Source organism: Etheostoma spectabile, chromosome 1 (genome assembly GCF_008692095.1).
Source record: "Etheostoma spectabile isolate EspeVRDwgs_2016 chromosome 1, UIUC_Espe_1.0, whole genome shotgun sequence".
NCBI lineage: Eukaryota > Metazoa > Chordata > Actinopteri > Perciformes > Percidae > Etheostoma > Etheostoma spectabile.
Genome location: NC_045733.1, coordinates 17,013,688 through 17,025,672, shown reverse-complemented (window position 1 = coordinate 17,025,672; position 11,985 = coordinate 17,013,688). Strand labels below are relative to the sequence as shown.

General features: G+C 39.5%; 1 protein-coding gene across 2 annotated transcripts; it reads right to left on the bottom strand.

The window, feature by feature from the left end:
- Window positions 1–401: 401 nt before the first annotated feature.
- slc24a5 (solute carrier family 24 member 5) lies at window positions 402–7,825 on the bottom strand. 2 transcript variants are annotated; one of them, XM_032538772.1, is made up of 9 exons: window positions 7,513–7,825; window positions 6,802–6,981; window positions 5,744–5,827; window positions 5,363–5,466; window positions 5,097–5,197; window positions 3,962–4,245; window positions 3,619–3,828; window positions 1,453–1,554; window positions 402–1,084 (listed from the first exon to the last, which is right to left on the bottom strand). In XM_032538772.1, exons 1-9 carry the CDS (start codon window positions 7,673–7,675, stop codon window positions 762–764), a joined length of 1,551 nt encoding a protein of 516 aa, XP_032394663.1. In that variant the 5' UTR covers window positions 7,676–7,825; the 3' UTR covers window positions 402–761. The 2 variants fall into 2 exon arrangements, with proteins under 2 accessions (XP_032394663.1, XP_032394727.1); XM_032538836.1 differs by having other exon boundaries at window positions 3,619–3,825.
- Window positions 7,826–11,985: the final 4,160 nt, after the last annotated feature.

Here is an 11,985-nt window from a genome sequence, read left to right as displayed (position 1 = left end):
TGTGGTGGGGGGTGGGAAATTCCACATTAATCACAAAGGCAGCAGTTGGAATGAAGAGAGAACAGAATGGACATGGTCATGTCAGGCTATTTACATTCCCAGTTCTCCGAGATTGGTGGTAGTTTGTTTCAGTAGAATAAGATTAGTCACTTTTTTGTTATATTTGCCAGTTACAAATCTAAGTATAGATTGGTGCCTGTAGTCCATCTGAGCTTTGCAGTTAGCTGTAAACACAGCTGATAAAATCTCGTTTTACTTTTTAGGTAATAGAAAACAAGTTTTTTTTTTTTTTACTGATTTCTACATTCCTGACAAGAGTTAAAGACTTGCTCATAAAAGCTCAGAGTTGTGTAAATGGGGCCGAAATTTGTCAACTCACCCACTTAAAGAAGAGGAAGACAAGTTTCGGTCACATTTTTATATTCCTTGACTTGTCAGTTCTGGATTCATTGGAACTTGGCAGTCACTCTTGTGACAGCACATTTTCTCTTTATGGTGACTGAGCAAGACAGAACTCTCAGAACAGAACTTGGAAATGGGTCTTCATTGTATCTGGATCTGTCAGGCTCACGTTTTTATCTTTGGCACACTTCCACCTTATATTGAAATATTTGTATAGTATATATTACTAATGGAGATCATCCTGTGACCAGCACGTGAGAGTGGGACCATTCTTCCTTGTCTTGACATTTAAAGATTTATAGGTTTAACAATTCTGTTGTGTGTTTGAAACATGGCCTCGGTCCTTGGGAGGTCAGATCTCAGTCGCTGCACAGTCTTACGGGATTATTTCCAATAATCCCAAGCTCATACAGGATGGACAGAGTGGCAAAGAGGATGTAGCAGAATAGACAAACGAGTCCCAACTTCCAGTCCAACTTCCATCCGTTAATGTGCACGGCTACAAAAAGGAAGACAATTGAAAGGAGGAGCGTAATGGAAATGAAGACCAGCCCGGTGCTGTTGACTTCTACAGGGTTGTTGGGGTCTACAAAGGCAGTCTTGATGAACCAAGGCAGGCCCAGGCACAGCATGTCGAAAACATTGGAGCCCACGATGTTGGACATGGCCATGTCAGCTTTCCCTGATAAACAGAACACATTGACATTTTAAACATTTACATACTGGATTTACACGTCTATTCTCGGAGAATTTCAGTATTCAAGTTAACATTCTTTTTTTCTCTTGTCATTTCTACAATGGCTAATGGGAAAGTGGCTCTGCAAAGAATGAGTAATCAGTAGTTACCTCGTGCATATCTTTCAGCAAGAGCAAAGTGCTCAAGTACATTTTGTTATTATTGAGTAAATAAACCCGTGGTGTTGCTTATGAAAAAGGAATTTACCAAGGAAGCAAATTAATCTCAATTTCAATGTTTTGTTATGGCAGGCCTCAAACTATATCCAGGACTGTTGTGGATTGCATCTGATAAATTGGGACACTGCTGTTTACCTTCTCTGGCCACCATCACGCTGGCTATAGTGTCAGGTATACTGGTTCCAGCAGCAAGCAGAGTGAGTCCCATAACTGTGTCGGGGATGCCGAGGGTTTCGCCTGTGTTAACATAAAAAAAAACAACAACAATCAGAATCCCCCTCCTCCAACAACATCAAGCTAGGGAGAGGAAAGCCGCAGATCTTAACTGGTGGTTAATCAGTAATCACTGGAGTCAGGGTCGTAGCAGGATTTTAGTAATACTAAGATCATAAGTCCAAATTCTCTCAACACATCCCCGCCCACCTAAGAACATTTCAATAAGCCTCTAAATCAACACAATGTCTTGAGCACAGTGCCTGACTTGGACCCAAAAACCCTAATTCAGCAGTTTTGTAACATGATCATTGTATGTGTCTTGCAAATATTCATATTCATTTGTATAACTTGTAGGGGTGACCACGAATAGTCGACTATTTAATCTGAGGAGCGTGATTCAACTGCCAATCTCACAATCAAATCGTCGCAGTGCTTAAAAGGTGGTTATGAAACAAAGGACCATTGCATCTGGGATATATGGGGATGCTGAACTGTTTTTTCCCCAATAAATCAGGACACATAGCCTATTTGATTGTAAATATCAGCCACATGGACAGAAATCAGAAGTGCTGATACTCAGTACTGGTGAGTACTGGCCTTTTTTAGACCCTGATTGAGCATTTGAAAACAGTACAGCATTTTATGTTTTATTCATTATTTAACTGTTCCATTATGTGCACTGTGAATGTTTTCTCCTACGTTATGAGCTGGTGCCAGGTGTGTAATTTCATTTATGTATTTTATTTGTCCCCAAATAGTCCCCAAAAAAGTAAAGGAACAAGCCTTACAAGAAGACCCAACTGGTGTAATCCTTGAAAAACTTTTTCATGTCACTATACACCACCCAAATTTCTAGAAATATTACAGACGTGACCATGTCTTTGCGGCAACTAGGACCGATTGGAAGCAGTTGTAGGGAAAATATTTTCTGTTAGTCTAACACCACCTAAATTTCATACCAACATGTTACTGTCGTGGCCTATGAAAGTTAAATTAAATTTGTGAGCATGAGCTACTCTCTCAAAGCCAGAAAGGAAGTCAACAAGTATACAACCTGGAGTAGCTCCAAAGAAAGTTGAATGGGAGACTGACTTTGTGGACCCTCAGAATGTTATATAACTTTATTATATTGTATATGTTATATATTATATTGAACTTCTGAAACAGAAAATCCCATACATATATCATCATATTCCCCTGGGTGCACTCAGTGTCATCTATATCAGTGTTTCTCAAATTGGAGTACACCTACCCTTAGGGGTACTTTGGAGTACTGAAGGGGGTACGTAAGATATTTTTTTTTTTAAGGTAGTTAAAAAATATATCAGTCATGCATCTATAACATTTTTCCAAATGTATTGTCTAGATCAGTTCAACACCTTATACGTGATGGCATCACACATTTTAGTTTAAGCTCTAGTTTTTGGATTTGGAAGAGAGTTGTTCTATTTCGGTGTATACCCACATGCTATGGTGTAAGATTCACTGGCACCCAAATATTTACCACATATTTTAAACCATAGACAGGAATATTTACACTATTCTTAATCATGTACTGTATGTTCAGTTATACCTGCTCGGTTCCATGCCTGCTCTTTCATAAGACCAAACTCTCCGCTCATGTGAGCCAATCTGACGACTACACGATAATAATCTCATTATACTTCAGTAGACCTACCATCGTCACATGATGAAACTTCCCTTTCAGCCTGATTTGAGGTCAGTTTTCTGCTCTTGGACCCGTGCCTGTGGCTACTTCTGCATATACAGCCAAGGCTCACATGACATCACAAGGATGAAGCAGGCTGTAATCCTGGTTATGCACTTGGCCCACTGGCTACAATAACCCCCCTCCTTAACCTCCATGACAATGGCATCTCAGGAATTAGCCAGCAGACCAACATGTGATTCTACTCTGCAAATCAGACATTTTTCTCACAAGTTTTAAAGACTTGTGATCCACAAAGGTTCTATAACCTGCTGTGTGACAGGCTGATTACACCTGCGACTAAAGTAAAGACACTGAGGACGATTTCATACAATCTGAAGAATCACAGAATGCATAAGTTCAAACAGTGATCTTACCGACAATAGTCACCATCCACACCAGCACGTACGTGAAACCTGAGATCCAGACAGCTGACATGAGGAAGGTTATCATGAACCATCCCTTCCAGAACCTTCTCCTGCAGTTAGGGATGGTCAGGAAAAGCAGAGTGATGATGGGCAGAGACAGGACCCAAAAAACCCGTTTCAGGTCACTCTCCGGCACGGCAAACACACTTTTATGCTCTGCTGGGACACAAGCAGACAAACATGTCATGAGTGAATTTGTATCACATCATCAGTGGGTCGTGAAGGTCAGCAAGTGGATCACTCCAGCTTGACACAAATACTGGCAAACCGTGCACTAAGAAGTGTGTTTTACCTTCAGGAATCTCATTGAGGCCATGAAGACTGAGGGACAGCTGAGAGTATCCCGAGTCGTCCTGGAAGATCCCACTGTCCGTTCTGGAGCGACTGTGGACCCGCAGGCTGGTTTCGTCGCTCCAGCCCATCAGAGCCTGTGTCTCAGTCTTCTCATTGGATCCTCTATCCAGACAGGTGCAGCAAGGGCTCAGCTTCCTCAGGACAAACTCACTGATGCGAAGGTCAAAGCACAGAACCATGATGTAGACGCCATAGACCAGAAGCAGACACGCAGCGTCGTACCTGGAAACATCACCAACTGAGTTCATTACCTTGGTCATAGATGATTTACCAAAGAATACATATTGTGCAAAAATGACCTCAAAAGTGTCTGAGCAATAGGGCTGAGCAATATGACTATATATATAACATCAAAACGATAAATAGGTCTACCATGTATATGTCTTTCAATATTGTTTCTATCAAAATGTCAAAAAAGCAAACGTCTGAATTGCATTATGGCAATATTATTTATCATTTGGACATTTATGTTCTGATCTTGGCACGTTATGTTTATTTTGCACTAAAGTTCTTATTAAAATGAAAAAATACTCTTTTCACTTGTCAAGTATTTATTTCATACAGGAGTATTCACAAAATAGGCTTCACCATGTGGTTATTTCATATGGACTATTTATCTATTTATTGAATTACCAGAAACCATGCGATGTTGAAAAACGACAAATATTGGGATAAAATATTTTGGCCATATCACCCAGCCCTAATAAGCAGGTGTTTTTGAAAATATATTTTAAACAACAAAAAACAATAGTTAAAAGCCATTTTGGGAGTTGTTCCTGAGTTTTTTGAAGTTGTTTAACCTGTTTCCATTACATTTTGCTGTGTTTATGATGGGATATTGTCTTATTCAAGGTAATGAATTGCTCTGTATGGTCAGTATTATGAATGTCAGTGAGTCACAGTACTGCACTACACTGTACTTCATTTCTGATCTGTATTCATTAGTTGTTCTCAGTGTCACAAGATGCAATAAACAGCTGTCTCTGACTTCGTCTTTGACAACCACCTAACATGTAAGTTGTAAAGTGGTTTGAAGATCACGTAACCAGATGCCGATACACACTGACACTCACCAGTACACCTTGTTATCAGAAATGATGGCAATAACAGCAGCAACACTGATGCTATATGCCAGGCAGTCCCTGAACAGTGGCCAACAGGTGAGGCGCCCGGCCTGATAAAGGAATCAAAAAGAAATGGTTTACAGCTTATAAAACACAATGTACACAATGATTCTTCTGCTTTGACCCAGTAAAAGTGCAGCTGTTGTGTACGGGTAGTTAGTAGGATGGTCATTTTCGTATGAATATTGTGAGTGTGTGATTGTGTCAGACTGTACCATAGAGGCCAAGAGTCCACATGCAGCGCAGATCCCAAGCAGGTTGTAGACGGCTGATCCCACAATGGTGCTGACCCCGATGTCTCCCTTTGTCACAAACACACCTAAAGGCACATACACACACATAAAGAGCACATCTTGGCTTTGAGGACAGAGACAATGTGGATGCATAGATGACAAATAAGAAGAAATGTCTGGAGAGCAAATAAAGAACAGAGAGGAAAACATGTCCCAATCAAAGGCCACAATCCCTCTCTGTTCCCTTATGTGGTGGAGTCACAGTTCATCTGGTTGGGAAAGAATACAGTGACAGTGATGATGATACTGGTGCCACCATCAACATCGCCCCTTGTAGTTATTGTCATAATATTGCATGATTACCCAGAAAGGCTGTGACCAGTTCAGGGGCAGAACTCCCAGCTGCCATAAATGTAGCTCCGGCTACATCCTGAGACAGTCCCAGACCTGAGAGATACACGAAATAAAACAAGAATACATGACAATTTGATGGAATTGTCATGTATGAATATGTATATATATGACAATATGTAATGATTATATGGAATCAAATTCAACTATAGCACAAACTACAACCTCAAATATAACCATACATGTGTATTATAAGGCAATGGCTGGTGTTGCATTACATTGTACAGGTCCACTAACTGTAAGTTTATTAGTCAGGTTTACACCTTATTAAGAATTATTCAACTTATCGATTAGCCCATTGACAAAAAATTTACAATTTTGATAATAATAAAGAATTTGCTTTTATTCAGTTTTATATCAGTTTAAACCAAATATTTTGGGGTTTTGGACTATTAGTCAAACAAACAAGACATTAGAAACATCACCTTGGGCTCTCAGAACTTGTGTTGGAAATGTTTTTGTGAGCTTTGTGAGACTTTTCATTGGCCAAACGATTAACTGATTCATTGAAAAAAAGAATTGAATAATGACAATAATCATTAGTTACGTTTATTGTTAGTATGATGATGGTACAGACATCTGCATCTAAAGCAAACGTAGAAACCCAAAGTGGAAACACCACAACCACAACACCCTGGTAAAAGCGAGTTCCCTTCATTAAGTACAACTTAAGAACTGTTCAATCAGTTAAACATATTCACTATTTAATTATATGTATGGACTTATGCACAATCTGTCCACTTACTTAGGAAAAAAATCTATCCTATAAAATCAATATTTTACTAAATCTATCTATCTGTCTGTCTGTCTGTCTGTCTTTCTATCTATCTATCTATCTATCTATCTATCTATCTATCTATCTATCTATCTATCTATCTATCTATCTATCTCTCTTCTAAAGTATACTGTAAGTTTGCCTATAGTATGGTATAAGTCAGTATTACCACAGTTGCAGTGTATTACCCTAATACAGATCATGTTATGGTGTAATGATATTTTGTGTCACTTACGTTCACTGATCACTTCTAAAGAGGGCAGAAAGTAATCATCGCAGACAATTGCGACAGCCAGAAGCATGTAGAAAATGAGCAGGAAATAAATGACGAGCCCTCCATCCTTCCTCTCCTGCAGCGTGAAGAAGCCACCAGGAAACTCAGAGGACTGGGATGAGATGCATTCGGTCTCATTCTCTGAAACAGCAGGGCGCACACACACACACAAACACACACACACACACGCGCACACGCACACGCACGCACGCGCACGCACATGCACACGTACGCACGCACGCACGCACGCACACAGTTATTAATGGCAGTTATGGTATTTTCATACCATTATAAGACAGGCGTGAGCAAACAGTGTCACAATTGCTGAGCCAATTGCTTCATAATTTAAACACGAAAATGAGCCGTGACATTTACGTTTCTAATTTGTTTTGTTGAACCTTGATTTAACCAGGTAGGCCGTTGAGAACAGGTTTTGCAACGGAAACCTGGCCAAGAAAAGCATAGGCGTGCAAGACAACATACGGTTTCATATTCAATATAATGCAAGAATACAGAATATCATAGGCATAAACATAAAGTGACATACTAAAACAAATATAGCCTATCTAGTAGTATTGTGGGAGATTTCAAATCTCTACAAATTGAGCTAAGCAAAATTACACACACACACACACACACACACACACACACGCACACACACGATTTTCTTACCTAGAGCCCGACGCACCCTGGTAGAGTGGGTTTCCTGGGCTGTTTTTGCGGTGTATGATACAAGATGGACCGTGCAATATAAAAATATCACAAATCCTAGAAAGTAAGGTATAAAATCTTTCCTCTTCTTTCTCTGCAGAGCTGCAACCTTATTCATTGTCATTTGAGTAACTAAAGTACAATTAGCAATTATTCCAAGGAGTCATATGTTTCGTTCTAACAAGCTTGCTAAAAAAAAATGAAAGCTGCATCTAACACTACACTACGACTACAAGCTGCTGAGAGGGATTATTGGGGGGAGAAAGCATCTTTTAAGGCCTGGCGCTACAAAGAATGGGGGATCACGAGTTGCGCGTCATTCCAGTCGACTTGAACGCGCTGCAGCCTGAGGCGCATCAGGGGTGAACCCACTGTAACACACACACACACACACACACACACACACACACACACACACACACGTACACACACACACACACACACACACACACACACACACGCACGCACACCACACACACACACACAATGAAGCCTAGTCTATGCCTGTAAATCTGTAGCTCTGCAGGTGAAGCGTCATATAACCCTACTTTTACAACATCGCTTTGATGCTTGATCTTGTCACCGATAGGTAGCTACACTACTCCTGTAGCGGCTCCAAACGGATTGAGTTCATTTTGTTTTTTTTTTATAATACAGTGACTTGAATTGATGTTAATGCCTTAATTCAAAAAATTTAGGAAAATCCAACCTTCAAGGACACCACTTTCCTTTGTGAATGAATAATGTATTGTAAATAAATAAATGTTCTTCCTTAAAATACAGGGGGCATAAGTATACACACCCTTATGTTAAATTCCCAAAGAGGCAGGTACATTTTTATGTAGTTATTTCATGGATCCAGGATACTATGCATCCTGATAAAGTTCCCTTGGCCTTCGGAATTAAAATAACCCCCCCATCATCACATACCCTTCACATTGGCATGGGGTACTTTCCATAAGATCATCTCTCAATGCAAACCAGCTATTAGGCTTACTGAAATAAAACCATGCCTGTCTCTAGGTATGGTGAAGGGTATGTGATGATGTTTTAATTGATGATTTAATTCCAAAGGCCAAGGAAACTTTATCAAGATGCATAGTATCCTGGATCCATGAAATAACCGGCCTTTAAAAATAAAAATGTGCCTGCCTCTATGGGAATTTATCATAGGGGTGTGTATACTTATGCCCCCTGTATTTTAAGGAAGAACGTTTATTTATTTACACTACATTATACATTCCCAAAGAAAATTGGTGGCCTTAAAGGTTGGATTTTCCCAAACGTTTTTAATTAAGGCATTAAGATCTCCTCCCAAATTATGTTTTTTTATTCCTCTTTTTAAACAACTTTAACATGGATGTGTAAACTTATTCTAGCCACTGTACATCCATGTTTGTTATAGACTACAGAAAGGCTTTTGCAAAGCCATCATTTTTTGTCACAGGCCTATAAAACAAAAAAAGAAAATAACAATATAGGCTTGATATAAATATGAGCTATGTATTATGTGACAAAAAAAGGTCAATGTAAAGATTCAGCCTAGTTTTTCCAGCGCTCAAATACAGACTTCAAAAAGATCATACATCAGCAGCTCTTGATTGATATCTTTCAGAAGTAGAGTTACATTTAGCCTACTGTAACAAACAAAGTCTCTTTTCTGTAGCCTACTTGTACTTTTTTTGAGTAAAAAATAATTTCACTTATTGTAAACAAATGACCATCCAGGCTGTGCCCGACAGATTGTAAATAGATTGCGTCAATGCACCACCCTGGCAGCACGCCAAGTCACCCAAATCCAACACACCTCGAACGTCGCGTGACCCCATGACCTCGTGACCCACAGGTGCACGCTAGGTCGTCCGGCTACATGTTACGTGCCAAATGGACCCCGGCGGTGACTCCGGCGTTTTCTGAATACCTTCTGCCTTCAGTGAAGTGTGTGTTTGAGGCCTTTCCTTCTACTGTTTTGGAACAAGAGAAGCCATACCGAGCACTAGAGCACTGGGAGCAGACTGAGGAGGACTTCGCGGTGCACGAGTCTGCGTTCAGACAGGTGAGTAGGCCTACAACATCTCTCATTTAGGCGAACGTTGCTAGCCAATGTAGCGGTGTGTGTGTGTGTGTGTGTGTGTGTGTGTGTGTGTGTGTGTGTGTGTGTGTGTGTGTGTGTGTGTGTGTGTGTGTGTGTGTGTGTGTGTGTGTGTGTGTGTGTGTGTGTGTGTGTGTTTGTGTTTCGCGCGACACTTCAGAAGCTGCGTACCTCACTTTTTGCTTTAAAATGCATTAGCCTATAGGCCTACATTTCTGTGACGCTGCCATGGTGATGTTCGATTCTGCTGTTGATTCTATAAGAAATGCTATGTCATTTGTGTGGCTTAATATTGCGTGTTGAGCCCGCCCACTTGTTATTTATTGTCAGTAACTTTGGTTTACTTGTCTGAATTTTGGAAGAAATGTATCTTATGTTTGGACTTAAGGGATCTGTAGTGTGATGTATACATTGACAAGTTTATGCAGTATAGCCTACATGTGTTCTTGTGATTTTGAATCTATCATACAACATCATACATCTTTTTTCCCTCTACCTTCCACCCACCCTCGTCACTTTTTAAAATGTTATTTACTCAGAGTACATTTTAGCAGACCTACTATTTACTCCAATAAGTAGGCCTACATTTTTACTAAAGTAATTTACTTTATTATAATACTATATGTATATAACAATAAGTGTATGTATGTATGTGTGTGTGTGTACATATATATATGTATGTGTGTGTGTGTAATAATAATACTTCAATAATTATTGTATTTGAGTACTAATTCTTAATAGGGGTTGGAATCACCAGACGACTCCTGATACAATATCATTACGATACTTATGCCACAATACAATAATATTCCGTTTTGAAACATATTGCAATATTCTGAAATTTATTTTAATTTATAACCTTTTTTCCAACATCAGATTTTTCCCAATTTCAAATGATGTCCCCAAAAGGAAACGTTGTCAACATCTGTTTAATCTCAAAAGATATATTTCTCTGTTTGTTCACATCACTAATTCTTAACCTATTTTTAGTTGAGGTTAATATTCTAGTACTCTTTCCAACCCTGCTACTTTTTCAAATATAGATGATGGATATTCAAGCTATAAATTACTTATATTTCAACCTTTGTTATACACATTACAAGTAGACGTTTGTGACAGAGAAAGGGGTGTGTGTGGGATGACTGGTCTCAGACTTGTTTGGACATGCCCCAAATTCCCCCATATCCCCAGACCAGGGAACATGTGTGCTCTAAACAGATGGACAGTCTGTCCTTAGTGCAGAGATAGACCTGCGGAACAAGTGGTAAGTTGCTTTTAAAACATTTTTTTTGTCAATGGCCCAGCACTAAACTGGGAAGATTGTTGTTCTGCACTAAGTAGCCGGTTATCTGAATGGAAAGCATGTTATCTTGAAGATTGCCATATAATGAATTCCTTAAAAATCTACTTGGCATTTTGATTGCATTTGTACGAGCAGCACATTTAGCCACCTTAGGCTGCGCATGCTTCTTTTGTTGTGATGGATGGCACTGAGTCAAAACAGTGTTGTATACTGTCAAAAGATAGTGAGTAAATGGCGCCCCTGTGTGGTATAAGTCGATTGTTTTTTTGTCATTTTTCTAAACCCTTGTGGGTGATCTTGTAGTTTGAAAACTTTTTTACATTAAGGAAAAATGTAGACATTTTATAAAAAAATAACAGGGACCTGCCCTTCAATGGGATTCACACGCTGCTAGTGGCCAGGCATCCATGCTTATGCAAGGTAATGGAACCCGATTTGTTCCGGTCCTATCCCCGGACCAATCGAGGTCAATGTCTAACCCCAACCAATAGGGTTGCTTTGTAGGGCGGGACTTGCTAGAAGTTGTGTTGGATCCATAATAACGTGTCCCCCGCGCACTTCCGGACACCCAACTCTTGGGGTAGAGCTGGGCGCTATGGAGAAAACCAAATATCACGATAATTATGACCAAATACCTTGTTATTGATACTGCAACAATATTGTAGTGTTGACTCTTGGTGCTTTCACAAAATTTCTACACAATGAGATCTTTCATAAATAATCATCAGTAATGTGACTATAATGACTAAGTGGGTAAAGGCAAATAATAGAACAGTTAGAACAGTCTGGTAAGTTCAGAAAATGACATAAGTTTACTCTAATTTAGCCTTTAAAACCAGAAAAAGTCAACACTTATTACCATATTACGATATCCAAAATCTAAGACGATATCTAGTCTCATATCCTTATCAAAATAATATTGATATATTGCCCAGCTCTATCTTGCGGTATGGATATGTCAGTAGATATGAGTAAAAACAGACTTAACTTATCCCATGCAAATGCGTCACACAAAACTCAGATATGGGGGGGGGGGGGG